At 36.2% G+C, this 15,619-nt stretch overlaps 1 protein-coding gene across 4 annotated transcripts in view; it reads left to right on the top strand.

Annotated features, from left to right (window-relative positions):
- ccdc66 (coiled-coil domain containing 66) overlaps positions 1 to 15,619 on the top strand; it is a 59,450-nt gene that overhangs the window by 41,190 nt on the left and 2,641 nt on the right. For all 4 annotated transcript variants that reach the window (XM_051694439.1, XM_051694437.1, XM_051694438.1 and 1 more), the window contains 7 exons: positions 1,844 to 2,049; positions 9,582 to 9,666; positions 10,028 to 10,189; positions 12,923 to 13,085; positions 13,159 to 13,263; positions 13,400 to 13,878; positions 14,485 to 14,528. In XM_051694439.1, coding sequence (XP_051550399.1) covers positions 1,844 to 2,049; positions 9,582 to 9,666; positions 10,028 to 10,189; positions 12,923 to 13,085; positions 13,159 to 13,263; positions 13,400 to 13,878; positions 14,485 to 14,528 — 1,244 coding nt within the window. The remainder of the gene's footprint in view (positions 1 to 1,843; positions 2,050 to 9,581; positions 9,667 to 10,027; positions 10,190 to 12,922; positions 13,086 to 13,158; positions 13,264 to 13,399; positions 13,879 to 14,484; positions 14,529 to 15,619) is intronic.

Below are 15,619 nucleotides of genomic sequence, written 5' to 3'. Positions count from 1 at the left end.
TTATTTTTTTTACTTCAAAACAAAGTTTGTAATGTTGTTATTTACCTCGGAGCTGATTGGTTTAGTTCATGGCTTATAACTCTTTAATGAAGGACTTTATGCGGAAAAATACAGTTGAAGTCATTAAAACTCATTTTCTATCCAATCCACAGATTTAATATTAGCAAACTATAATTTTGGCAAGTTGTATAGGACATCTATTTTGTGAATGACACATAATTTTTCCAACAGTTATTTACAGACAGATTGTTTCACTTTTAATTGACTGTATCACAATTCCAGTGGGTCAAGTTAACTGTGCCTTTAAAATTTAAAATGAAGTCAAGCCTTTAGACAGTTAGCCAATTAGCTTCTGACAGGAGGTGTACTGAATTGGAGGTGTACCTGTGGATGTATTTTAAGGCCTACCTTCAATCTCAATGCCTCTTTGCTTGACATCATAGGAAAATCAAAAGAAATTAGCAAAGACCTCAGAAAAAAATTTGTGGACCTCTAGAAGTCTAGTTCATCCTTGGGAGCAATTTCCAAATGCCTGAAGGTACCATGTACAAACAACAGTATGCAAGTATAAACACAATGGGACCACGCAGCCATCTTACCGCTCAGGAAGGAGATGCATTCTATCTCCTAGAGATGAACTTAGTATGGTGTGAAAAGTGCAAATCAATCCCAGAACAACAGCAAAGGACCTTGTGAAGATGCTGGAGGAAACAGGTAGACACGTATCTATATCCACAGTAAAATGTGTCCTATATCAACATAACCTGAAAGTTTGCTCAGCAAGGAAGAAGTCACTGCTCCAAAACTGCCATAAAAAAGCCAGACTACAGTTTACAAGTGAACATGGGGACAAAGATCTTACTTTGTGGAGAAATGTCCTCTGGTCTAATGAAACACAAATTGAACTGTTTGGCCATAATGACCATCATTATGTTTGGAGGAAAAAGGGTGAGGCTTGCAAGCCGAATAACACCATCCCAACCGTGAAGCATGGGGGTGGCAGCATCATGTTTTGGGGGTGCTTTGCTGCAGGAGGGACTGGTGCACTTCACTAAATAGATGGCATCATGAGGAAGGAAAATTATGTGGATATATTAAAGCAACATCTCAAGACATCAGCCAGGAAGTTGAAGCTCGGTCGCAAATGGATCTTCCAAATGTACAATGACCCCAAGCATACCTCCAAAGTTGTGGAAAAATGACTCAAGGACAACAAAGTCAAGGTATTGGATTGGCCATCACAAAGCCCTGACCTCAGTCTGATATAAAATTTGTGGGTAGAACTGAAAAAGTGTGTGCGAGCAAGGAGGCCTACAAACCTGACTCAGTTACACCAGTTCTGTCTGGAGGAATGGGACAAAATTCCAGCAACTTATTGTGAGAAGCTTGTAGAAAGCTACCCAAAACATTTGACCCAAGTTAAACAATTTAAAGGCAATGCTACCAAATACTAACAAAGTTTATGTAAACTTCTGACCCACTGGGAATGTGATGAAATAAATAAAAGCTGAAATAAATCCTTCTCTCTACTATTATTCTGACATTTCACATTCTTAAAATAAAGTAGTGATCCTAACTGACCTAAGACAGGGAATGTGTTCTACGATTAAATGTCAGGAATTGTGAAAAAACTGAGTTTAAATGTATTTGGCTAAGGTGTATGTAAACTTCTGACTTCAACTGTACATGCGGAACCAAAATGGCTGAAAAAAGTGTGCAAAGAAATAATCAATGCAATGTTATGCCATCTCTACATATTACCTCACATGTACACACACTGTGCTGTCTGTCACACAGTCTTATTTAGAGTAATTTTCCTGACTATGCTATAACACATCCACAGACTGAGGATCTAGAGCGCTGGGCAGTTCATTTTGACTCTCTGCATCGACCCTTAGCTGTGGAACCGGACACAAGCAACTCTCTGTCTCCCCATCACTCTGTCTCTGGAGGGCTGTCCACTGCGTGGGAGGCTATGAGTGTGTGTGGAGGGGACAGTGTGGGCAGAGCCAGCGTCGACACCCCTTATGGACCACAACAGAGAGCCCGGTCAGTTAGCTTACTGATTTATGAAAGTTTTGGTATTTTTGTCATTATTGGATCAATTTTCTTCTCGCACTCCTTTTCTGTGGTTTAAAGCCGAAGTGTGTAATTTCTGCGGCACTAGCGTCACCAAACGGAATTGCAAAACTAATTCAAAGAGATTTCCCAAACTCTCCCGCTGTCTACCATTGGTCAGAAACAGACAGTCCCTGCTCCAAACTCATGGCATTCGTTGATCTAGAGGTTGAGATGTTGGGCCGACATAAACTGTGATACAAGAAAGTATTTCAACATCTAAAAAATTTGTGCTGTGCTGATACAACCATATTCATATATTGCAGTCCTTTTACTCAAATATTGTATTAAGGCATTAGATCCATGTAGCGATTTTCATTGTATTTAAAATATATGTGCATTCATATCAATTTCTAGATTTCATAAAATGCAGGTTGTCTTAAGCCACGTCCACACTAATAAATATATATTTTTTAAACTCCATTTTAATTTTCGTAATATTATCATTTCCCAAAATACGCTGCGATGGAGAGCGTTTTAAAAAATAGCTCTCTGTCTATTTTTTGGTGGAGCAAAAAGCTGTTCTAGTGGGGATGAAAGGTGCAAACATAGTGAAATTAATGCATTTTCAAAAGAAAATGTATACGTTTGGAATAGTGCTGGGTGATATGCAAGAAATATGTTCACGATATTTTTTAAATAAAAAGCGATATCTGATTACATCGTCAATCCCTCTGCCCCCACTGCCGAGGGTGTATGTAATAGTTTTGCTCAATCAAGGCTAAATCAGTTTTGCTTTAAAATTGCAATTAAATGAATAAATGAATTAAAATTCATTTATTAAAACATGAAAAACTTGAACCAAAGCTATTTCTAAATTCAAATTGCATTTTAAATGAAAGAAAAAGCAATTAAAATAAAGAAGTGTTCGAAAAAATTGTGTTTAACCACGTCTTATTTGCCGTCACGCCAAGTATCTGTCTACGACAACATGTGGAAAATTACTAATACAAATTAAGATCAAAGACAATTAGAGATGTAAACATAACAATAATGATAATAGTTATTTAAATATAAATCAATTTGAGGTTCAAGGTGAACATGTTTTTTATTATTTGATAATTTATCACACATGTATATTATATCTACTGTATAAAGTGAACCTACAGAGTTGCATTCACAATGCATGTTAAGCACAAACTTCTCAGTGGAAATAAAGCTAAAACTCCTGAGATGTTCTGAGGTAATTTGCAGCGTTCTCATAGACAACACTATTCTTGCAAACTGTTTTCAGATGACTGAAACCGAGAAGAATGAGTAGAAGAATGATGATTTGACATTCCATTTTCACTGTAATTTTGAGGCAAGACTGCCATTATTAAAATGTAAAGGCAAATGTAAAAGAAATTGCAAATTCAGTATTTCCAAATCATTTTCTTAATGTTAACGCAATAATATTGACCTAATTCAAATTAAAATGCAAAATTGTAATTTTCAAAGTGGACAACATGGGCATTCTATGTTAACCCTTAAATGCATGGGAATTTCATAAAACACTCTTTAGAAACTCAGCCCATATATTTATCACAACAAAATGCCCAGATAGTGTAAAAATTTCCAACTATTTTCAAGACTATGAGAAAATAATAGAATAAAGTATATTTTGATATTTAATTTTTCATACATCAAAAAGATAATACAACAAAACAGGACAAATCTAGAACAAGATTTATTACTTTCACACTGATATTTCATGAGATGCAACCAGTGATGGGTAGATTACTTCAGAATTGTAATCAAGTATTGATTAGAATTTACATAACTAAAATTGTAATTAGTAACGTAATCTCTTGGATCTGATTCTTTTGGATTACTTTTGGATTATGTTTCATTTAACTTTTGTTAATTTGATGTCACATGCATTTGATTAGGATAATCTTGTACCATTTTCACAAAATGTTGCATAAATGCATTTAAAAATGTTTATTAATGAATCAAAATATGAGAATGGAAATTATTTGTTGTGTTTCTGTCACTATTTGTCTGTTAATGAGTGAAATAAAAAGGTACTTAAAGGGTCAAGAAATACAAAAACACATTTTAACTGCTAAGAATAATTCATCAATATACATATTTAGAAGAAGAAAAACATGCATAGAATTATGCGGAGATTATCCGGGTTGTTTAAAAAATTTGGGATTCTCCAGCAATTTCGGCATTACAGACACCATCCATGTGAGGTAACAGATCAGACTCTATTTCAGAGTACTGTATATCAGACAGTTTAATTTGTGAATCAGTGTCACAAAAAAATTCTCAGAAGTTATCATAAAAGCACATTCATGTACATTTTTGAAGTACAAAAGCAATTTGTGAAACTAAAACTAACTTTACTGCACTAATGCAATCGGCCCCCCATTTACTGTATGTGTGGATTAGATTGTAAATATGAAATGACATGTATTTGGGCATTTTGATAAGTTTGGACTGTCACGTCCGGCTCGTAAGCCGCAACAATAAGGGAGACTACACGTTGGATATCTCGCTCAAAGAAAAGTAATTTATTAAAGAAGACTATTTACATGAAATTAAAAGTTTAAAAAAAGAAACAAGAACCAAAAGAACATGAGTCTGAATGGGGAAGAGGCGGTGAGGACTGGGAGAGAGCCGCTTAAATGCCATGCAGTGATCACCGATACAGGTGCATCCCGTCAACGCTGACAAGCCAAATGACTCCACTCACCACCAATCTGCAACACAGAATAAGCACAGAAGAAAACCAATACAGCCCAAAAGGGGCTGTAACAGGACAAAATCTTTCCAAAGACATTGTGACACATGGTTATATGACACACAGGATAAGTCAAATAACAGTTAAAATGTGTTCATCAGGATTTGGTTAGATATGCAATTAAAGTTAAGAAAACTTGCAAGAACACTTTAAAATATTTCAGTAGATCTGACACAGATGTGGACAGGATATTAACTTTTGGAAGGCAGAGTTTACACGCACAGTCAATAAATTATGAGCTATTTACTGCCGTTTTCCGACTAACGTGTAGTCACTAAATCCATACAAAGGTAACTGTAATCTGATTATGAATATTTAAAAAAATAATAATACTTCAATTGCAAGAACTTGATTTTTGTAATTTGATTACATAATCCAGATGGCATGTAATCAGTTACCACCCAGCACTGGATGCAACTGACTGTCGAACACTTTGAGTAACACGTAACGTAAGCTACACTTATATATTTTTTCAGGCACTTATTGAGTCTAAATAGATGCACAATTTCAGCAGTTCTCCCAAATGGCAATAGCCATATCATACAGTTCATGTGTTATACTTACTATAATTTACTTCCATGTTGCTTCTTCATAAAATAGCAATGTCAAATGTAAATCAAGCCAATCTCTGAAACATCAGCGCCACCTTGAGGAACAAATGGCATGTATAATATGTATGTGTACATGCATATGGACCACTGATAATTCACCGTTGTTGTTAATTAATTGTTGCACAGTAAATCAACATGATACAGTATTTATTTGTATAAATATAGTACTCATTTCTGTTATAATAAACAAAGAAATAGATATCATGTGATAGTAAACTTACAGTACTGTGCAAAAATTTTAGGGACTTGTGTAAAAGTTGCATAGTTAGGCTGTCTTCAAAAATAACGGCATAAATAGTTTTCATTTATCAATTATCATCATACAAAGTCCAGTAAACTTTAAAAAAAGTTAAATCAGTATTTGGTGTGACAATCTTTGCCTTTAAAACAGCACCAATTCTACTAGGGACACCTGGACACAGTTTTTCTTGGTTGTTGGCAGATAGGATGTTCCAAGCGTCTTGGAGAATTCACCACAGTTCTTCTATGTATTTAGACTTTCTCAATTGCTTCCATCTCTTCATGTCATCCCAGACTGACTTGATGCTCTGTGGTAGAGGTCTGCACTGGAATGGTTTTTCCATCCCGCTTCCGCAAGTTTCTATCCCGCACCCGAACGCTCCCGCTGAATTTTTCTCCGTTCACCCGCTTTCTGCCCGCAGTGATTTTCTTCCCGACCACTCCCGTTACCACAACCCCACATTTGTTTTCCACATAGAGCAAAAGCCATACACACAGACAAGTGTACGCAAAGAACATTTTATTTTTCTGTTTTCTGCTATTATCAAATGACGTGTAACACCAATTTGACTTGCCTGAAGTTGGTTTCTTTAACACTAAATTGACCATTTTCTAGTCTAGTGTGCGCTTTGCTCTGCCATTCTTCTAAAGCCCTGTTGACTACCTGTCTGCTGTAAATATTGTATAATTTAATGTACAAGATGTGTGCATTTATTTTACAACAAAAAATTTTTTTCCGTTAATAAAATAATGCCAAAAAAAAAAACATATTCAGGCTATTCTCTGACCGCCCACTCCCATCCACATCTCATGGAAGTACCATCCATTCCCACCTTCAACTAGGAAATTTAATCCCACGCCACAAGAAATCTAATTGGGTCCTGCAGGACTTCCGCGGGAATGCAGACCTCTACTCAGTGCAGGCAGTGCCATCTTTTGCAGGGCTTTATTCTGTTCTCTTTGCAAAAGTAATGTTTGGGAGTCTTACATTTATATTTCCTATTGACACACTAAAGCTGAAGATATAAATAACCATCTTAAGACAAATGTTTTTGGAAACATCTTAAGTGCCTAAGACTTTTGCACAGTACTATATAATCGTAAAAATAAAATTTCCGGAAGTGTGAAATAAAATAAAAACCCAGACACTATTATGTACCTAGGATCTTTAATGACCCTATACACTTTTGGTTATTAAGCAGTTACAAAATACAATTTTTTATTTTTTATTTTTTTTTGTTGCAATTGTGGCATTTTTTGTGTTACACTATTTATAAGAGAAATATTGAGGAATTCTAAAGAGGTGAGGACATAACTTCAAGTAATGGATGAAGTACAGGGGGTAGAATGAGGTCCCAAAAAAGTTTGAAAACCCCTGGTCAGAATTAGCGCAAACCATGAAAGCAGTTTTTCTTTGTGCGGCCAGAAAAATGAATTCATCTTACAGTTTTCTGTAATTATTTGTGATTAAAGGAGCAATATGTAATATATTTACTGTACTAAAGCATAAAATTATCATTATAATGGAATTTCTGTGATCCCGCCCACTGCCCACTCACCAATAGTATTTCGACACCCCAGGTTTGCAGATTTGCAGATTTGCAACAAGTTAGCGGGCAAACACAGTGCGCTGCAGCCATGGAAGCCAGCAATACATCTAGCTAACACTGACAGAGTTATAAAAAATCCACATGATTTATGTGGTTTATATGGTTTATAATTTGCAAACAATAAAAATATTGCAAACATATACATTAGCTGATCAACTTACAGTGTAAGGCTCGTCGCTTGCCATTGTCAGTTTGCTCATTGCTGTTGCGTGACCTCAACCTTAAGCATAGAGCTTAGAGTCTGGGGAGGAGGGGGCGGGGGAGAAAATGCGAGAAAACTCTCTCCAATATTTTTAATTTGGAATGCAGTAACCATTTTAAACGCTGGATGTCAATGTTACATATTGCTCCTTTATTGTGGTACATTAATATAATCATAAATATATTTAATTTATAATTTTAGAGTCTCAAAGAACTTGCAAGAAACTACTTTATTATTTTAATTATTTAAATATGTATGCTAAAATGTAAAAAGATTTTGCAGATAGAGTTAATTAGTCACATTTTTACAGGTATTAATTTTATTCATAAGTATATGTATACCTGCCATTACAATTTGGGCAAAATCTTTTGGTGTTTTTCAGTGGACTTTTTTTTTAATAAGATCAAATGGGCAGATTCAATTCATATCAAACTATCAGCAAGATAAAACTTAAGTGTACATTGACAATGCATTATTAGACACTGTATATACAGATATAAAACATATTGAACACTGAAGTTTAAAATCTCAAAACTATTATTTCCTTTGGGTACCGTTTAGTCTCTATCGCACACACGCTCTTGCATGGTTTCGCTTTTCACACTGGTTGTTATGACTGTCGGTGAGCAATTTCAGGCAATGCGAAGAGATACGGCAGCTTGCCCGTATCTCTCCGTACCTGACTCACCATACTATGGGTCAAGTCACCATTCTGTGTGCAGTAAATCCGCCCCCATGTTTTTTATGCCCGAGACATGTGTATGCCGTAGTGCCGTAATGAAGAAGCGTTCACTGCTACACACAATCAGTTTCTGTGCTAGAAAGTGAAGCAAGTCGAGCGTGTAGGGGAAAGCGGGGCACAAACTAACACTTTTTTTAAAATAATTTAAGTTTGTGTAAATGCACTTGGGGTATTAATTTTTTTCCCCACAAATTTTACACCTCCTTACAAATGTATGGTCTTGTTTCATGAATGCAGCATATACTTTTTCGCCATCTACATCGAAAAGTGAAATGTTACAATGTGCCACATAACCGGGTGGCATTGTAACTTGACCTTATGACTTATGATCTTAAAATCCCACTCTAACAATTGGATCTGATCAAATTAAAATACCTAGAAGATAAACTAAAATTATGCAAATAAAAGCCATTTATTAACTTTGTCATATAATATAGCAATAATTCTGACACTTGATGATGAATACACAACAAAGCCACAGCATTGGGCGAAATAATGCATGGATTGATGACAAGCACATGCACACGCATACATAAAGGGGAATAATGTAAATTACATATCTGACTGCACTGAATTGCATATAGTTTGTTCTAATTGGGGCACATTGTAACGCAGTGTTACAACGTGCCCCGTCGGCGCAACTGGGATTTAAACCTGGCTGGTCACTTATTCTGGCAGTCTGCTATGCAAGATTATAGCTAACAGATTGGTGATTAAAATGATACCAAGTTTGCCTTGTTTTTAATAAATACTAAAAGCAGAGATGAAAATGAACTTTCCTGTGAAATTGTACTTTTGCTACTTGAAAATGAACTTTTGGCGATATCTTCCAAAAAATGTTTTTTTAATTTTGCCACATTTTTTCTCTACAGTGTTGATATGGCAACAAGTAAACAAATTAAGTTTCGTCTTACCAGCGTGTGTGGAAACTTTTAAACTACATGTGTTACAACTAGCCCAGTGTTAGTATTTTCCCTGCTCTCCCCTACCTCCAATTTCAGCCACAGGAAGTGGGGAAAAGCTTTAGTGAAGTTTCAGCAAGTGGAAAAAACAGAGACTACATTAATTGCATTTTGTTTTTTGAATGCGTTAATCAGTCAACTCTTAAACATGGAAATTAATGCATTAAAGATTCAAGTAAAAAAATAAAATGTAAAAAAAGATTAGCATATTTCTAAGAGATGGCAAAGTTGTCGTGGGGTCAATTTGACCCCAAACATAACAGGAGGGTTAAGCTGTGGTGATCATGTGGCCGACACAGGTTCAAGTTTGGAACATTTTTATCAAAATTTTGTTTATCAAAATAAAAGTGGCCTTGTAATTTCAGCTATCTTCGCACAATGACAGCCCTGCTGGACCCCGTTCAGATCGAGGAACGAGAACGCCGGAGACTCAAGCAGTTTGAACACCAGGTGAGATTCAACCTCCTGACCAACTAGCTGCAAGTCAATGCTGTACATGCACTACATGGCTTAAGACTGTGGACACACTCTTCTAATTAACAGCTTTGGCTATTCCAGATATTTTTGTGAAGACACATGTTAATATTAAATCATGCAATGACATTTTACAGAATTGTTTGCTTTCAACTTTGTGAAGTTGACAGAAGAAAAGTTGGAAGCTGTTATCCTCCCTTTGCTGCTACCAACTCCCTATTAATGCCAATGGTTTAGAAAAGAAATGCTCAACAAGCACATATAGGTGTTTGTCTTAATATCTTAACACTTGTACTTTTAAAAATCTGTTTGCTGAATCATAACTTGTGATGTGCAGCGAGCGATTGAGGCTCAGGTAGAGGAACGCAGACGACAGAAAGAGAGAGAGGAGGCGACACGCCGAGCGCAGGAGCAAGAGGAGGAGAGAAGAGTCGAGAGAGAGAGAGAACGACTCCAACAGCAGTTTATAAATGACACTAAAAGACAGAGAAACAGAGAGGTACAACATACACACTTCTATAAGACAGTCCAACTATTCAATTCACCATTTCTTATTAATTTATCTTTTGTTAAAAAAAAAAATAAATATAAATAAATTGTCCATATAAATAAATAGCAGATTTTCATTCAATTATAAAGTGAGATTTTTTTTTTTTGTTGAGATTATTCTTGATCTGAAATGAAGCATGTTACTGGATTCTTCCTGCTATTCAACAATTTTATATCATTCAGTCAGGTTGTTACTAGGGATGTGCACAAGTAATCAATTAATCAAGTTCTCATTCATCTTTAAATATTCGACAAGTAAAAAATACTATTCGAATTTTGCAATTAGATTTTCCTTTGTGCCTTTGCCTGTGATGAGCGACAACAAAACTGTTATCTCACCTAAATCTTGCTGTTACAACTCTGTGGATTCAACAGCTGTGTATTCATGACGTTATCAAATAAATTGTTCACCCAAAAATAACGTTTTGTCATTGCTTCAAGTGATTGTATCGCTTCAAAAGAGTTGGCCGGTTTTCCACCATCAGGCTGAACGTTTCTCATTGCGAAACCTTGCCATTCCGTAGTGATCCGGGCCAGCTGGCATGATTACGGTTCCCTTTTCCAATGTGATGTTTGAATGTGTTACAAAACGACGTGAGAGGGAAACATTGGAGTGAGTGCACTATAGCCTCGTGTGACCCTGCGTCCACATGTGTGGACGTTGTATTTTGGCTTCGCTATATGCAATGCATGATTTAAATTAATTAAAACCAGCTGAATACTGTTCGCAAGACTCTGTCATTTAAGGGTTAAACTTCTGGCGCACCGTGTGACGTGACACAACAGTATGACGTTGATTTTCAGGAAGTGCTCCTATGGGTGTAGCGCCAACCAAAGTGCCACTGGAAAGAAACCTCTACGTTTTTCTGATTGAAACCTGTTTGGTTGTAAAGAATAGCGTCTCTAGTTTCATTTGATATGCCGCTTCAAAAAATCCATTCATTTTTCGCATGTCAGCATGCTGATAAACATGATGCCCACATGTGTGGAAATTAGGACCACATTCCCTCAAAAGTTAAAAACTTTATTTTGAATATTTTTCAACATTAACACATCTGTAGGTCAGTTTGCTTCATTTTAATATACATTTTGTTATTGTTTTATTTTGTTATCACTATACAATACAGTTCTATTCATTAACATTAGTAAATGCATTCCTATATATTTACTGTGCATTTTCACGTTGAGAATAAATGTGTTCATGCAAAAGCTGAAAAATGTTCCTTTCAGAGGCTTTATATGGAGTTAGGATGAAAATAAGGTGCATTTTAATCTGTTCTGAGACCAGTGCAGACAGACAGCACACTGGAGGTTAAGTCATTTTTTAAAAAGGGAGCAAGAGAGCAATTAATATATGCAGCTAAGTGCATTCACTCCTAAAATTCAACCAAAAGTTCAGTTTCAGGCAGCAGATGATGTTTGGACCACTCAACATGTTTGGCAGACATGGAACAGTGATCATCAGTACATAAATTCAGAATTTTATAATGCAAAATTTTATTTTAACATGGTTGGCAGTGATTTGGTGATGCTGGCCATTATTTTAATCAGAATTATTTATTCAGCTTTATAGCAAATAAGCTGTAATGTCTGTAACGTCTCAAAAACATGAATAATCAATACTCCTGGACACATAATAAACTATTTGATGAAAAAAATCTGACTTTCTATAGCTTGGTATTATTTAAAATTTCACAACTTAGTCCCGCTGTCCACATATGAGGACATCAGTTTATAGGAAAACTATTTACTCTATAATTTGTATTTATTTTTTTGCTTGTTTATTAGGTCCTACTAGTTACAAATCAAAAAGAGAAATGGAAAATGCACACAGCAGGCACACGGGGGTCTCAGGAGGATAGAGGATGATCACATATTCCAGTTTTTAGGACTACTTTTCCCCTGGTAAAGCACAAGAAAGACAAATTCCTTTGAAGGCGAGAGGTTTACCATCATGTGCTGAGGTGTAATGGTTGCCACTAGACACGGACACACAGAACATTAAAAGTTCCAGAAATGGTTAAAAAGTACATTTATTGACTAAATATTATACATAAATTAGTTTTAATGAGCTAGCTATAATTATCTACCTTCCTGATAAAAAGGCGTGTAGAAAATAATGTACAAGGTACACCAAACAAATACATTTTATTAACCTCACCATAGCAAACTAGAAACGAATTAGTACCTTGACATTTGCAAAATAACAATCGTGAGTCGCCACATACTAAAGCCATTCCACCAGCACGGTTAAGAAATCTGAGCTGAGAATGGTTTGTAATGTTGCCTAGACAAACTGCTCAAATAGAAATGCTACTGGAACCGTTTCTCTCAGTACTCAGAACTGTTCGTGATTGAACTGTTCGTGATGGTGGGAAAGTGTCCTATGTGTGAGTACAAATGTTTTTTGAATCTTAATGTTGTTGTTTATGCAAAGTGCACATTTTTCTTAACATGGTTAAAAGTTGAAGGCTGAACTTAAAAAAGTAATCAATTACTTTTTTGTGTTCGAGTACTTGACCTCAAATTTACACGAAATGCCCATCCCTTTTTCGCATTTTCCCGCTATTTAACAATTTACATCAATCAGTCAGGATGTTACCGCATTCTTCCTGATATGACTACCCTTGATGACTGTATTCTGAATAGGCTGAATATGTAGGCTGCAAAATGTGTATTGCAGGAGTTGCAGTCGCGTAAAACTGAGGAGCTGTATTTAAGCATTCAGAGAGCTCAAGTGGAGGCATTTAAAGACAAACACCTCCAGAGAATCAAAGACCTCGCCAAGAAAGGCCACGATGTGTCCAAACTACTGCACAGCTTGGAAGGAGGCTCCATCTCACAAGGTATGTGAAAGCTAGTATTTAACAAACTAATAATACCAGTCAAAAACTAGCATTTGACAAACTAGTATTTTAGTTCTTAGTGGTCATGATTCACCTGGTACATCTGGGAGCTTGACATCATCAGTGATCCATCTACCTTCTACCACATCTCCAAGAAAAGACACAGCTGTTCAGACAGGTAATGCTCTCTAATGTTTGATTTTCTTTTAAACAAAAAGTTCATGCAAAAATGTGATGAACAGACAAAGTTGTTATTCACTGAAAGTCATTCGCAATTGCTTCAGATAAAAAAAAATGTTTCTCTGATTTTACAGAGGTCAGTCATCTGCCTGAGAATGATTCTGTTTGTGACACAGAACAACAATCGCTCAGTGCTGCAGTAACACACACAGTTCCAGCAAACATCCTCACTACTAAGAAATCCAGACACAGCAATGCAAAAGCATCTGAAAGAAGCCACGGCAAGGAAAACATGTGCACTACTCCTAAAGACTCTGAAGTTAATCCAAATGAGCCATTCGCACGGACCGACAGGAACCGTGCACAGCAGCTGGTGAAAAGGCCCGAGTGGAACACACAACAGAGACCCAGAAAAGCATTCGTGCCGGCGTCTGAGCGCTACCCTGAATCTCTGCAGAAACACAGACAGCAGAGCAGGAAACAGAGAGAGATGGAGCTCATGACGCTGGTGGAGAGAAACACTGTATCACGAACGGCACAGCCAAATCCTCCACATGCTGCTAATAATCACAAACCTCCTGCACACATGCACAGAAACTCACCGCAACTACAGGTGCTGTCACAATTTACTATTAGACTCAATCCTGTTATGCAGTACATTTTAAACTATGTGACTTTTTAAAAAATGTATAAGCTTGTGTAACCTATGGAAGTATCAACCCTTAAATGCATGGGAGTTTCATCAAAACAGTACTATGTACCTATTATGACAAAAATACTAGTAGGAAAATTATTTTTTGCAGTGGATAAAACACTCTTTGTAAAACCTGGAAAATGATATAACAATAATCATTAACAAAAATGATAAACAATATTCCCAAGAAAACGTGTTTTTATTAGAGAAAGAATAATAGGATGAAAAAGCTGGAATATATCTTAATAAGAGATTTTCTTAAACTTAGTAACTTTTCATGTTAAAAGTTGGCAAAAATGGCAACATGCACTCAAGCCAAAGTTCACCTCTGTTCAATTATGTTCTGATAAAAGTAACTAATATGTTTTGCATGTTTATCATGTAATCCAATATGTTAAGAGAAATTATGGGAATGTGATATATGTAATGTACTGCAGGAATGAACCATTAATAGTATTCAGGCATTAATATGTGTAGTGCACACTTGTGCTTGTTTATGTGTTGACATTGTTTCTGTTTATTTAGAGTGAAAATCAATGGCAAGAACTGTCAGCCTTCACTGCTGAAAGGTGAGTCTTTAAACCAGCGGCAATGGAGCTGTTTGAAATACTGAAGGTACATTGAGATGAAAGTGGCTGTGCTACAGTATACTGTAAATATAGTCACGACACAGTGCCTATTCAGAGTGACAATTCACAATATAACAAAACCTTAAAGAGCCTAATAACTTTTATAAAATGGTGACTACATAATATTAAGGAAACAAACTTTCATTAAATCATTATTTTATTAAAGCTGATGTAAGTTTTTCTGTCTTAAAATACTTGATCTTATACCATCTTAAGTCATTCATAGATTAATTGTCTTGAAAACTGTAAACACGGTCTCTTTGACACTTTGTTATGAGCGATTATATTAGAGATTAGATTTAATGATAGCCTAATTTGTAATAGGTCCCAATAACTATAAGATGCAAATAAAGTTTCAAAAATTACCATAACAAAAACATATATGCTCGCTTGTGGTGGATAAATGTTTTATTCGGTTTGAGAATATGTTCATAAATATTCCAGCAGCCATATCACTCTCTGTAGCTCAAGACTGGTTGCCCACTGAAGCTTAGCAGGCTTGAGCCTGGTCAGTAACTGGCCCATCCAGTCTCCCATAGACCTCTTAGGGAAAACTAAGATTGCTGCTAGAGAGGCCAGCAGCGGGTGCTAACCTTGTGGTCTGTGTGGGTCCTAATGCCCCAGTATAGTGATGGGGACCCTATACTGTAAAAAGGCACTGTCCTTTGGATGAGATGTTAAAATGAGGTCCTGACTCTCTGTGGTCATTAAAAATCCCAGGACACTTCTTAGAGTAGGAGCCGGTTGCACCAGCTATACATACGTTAGAACTTAGCCTAGTTGTGGCGTATATGGACACTAAGTCACAATTTACGCACTACTAAATATTTGAGCATTGCACCATTAAACTTAGGTAGGACGTAACCCTATGTATAAACTAAATATTTATGGCAGACTCTGACCAGGAGTAACGGATGGAATAAAAAAGCAGAATGATATTTAATGACATCAGTGAGCTCATGTTTTGCGTGACAGGCTTCAGTCCTTTCGACATGTATGATGGTGTTGGCATTTACACTCGTTTACATTTA

This window comes from Myxocyprinus asiaticus, chromosome 50 (assembly GCF_019703515.2).
Source record: "Myxocyprinus asiaticus isolate MX2 ecotype Aquarium Trade chromosome 50, UBuf_Myxa_2, whole genome shotgun sequence".
Lineage (NCBI taxonomy): Eukaryota > Metazoa > Chordata > Actinopteri > Cypriniformes > Catostomidae > Myxocyprinus > Myxocyprinus asiaticus.
The sequence above is the reverse complement of the archived record's forward strand: the minus strand, read 5'-3'. Positions and strand labels throughout refer to the sequence as shown.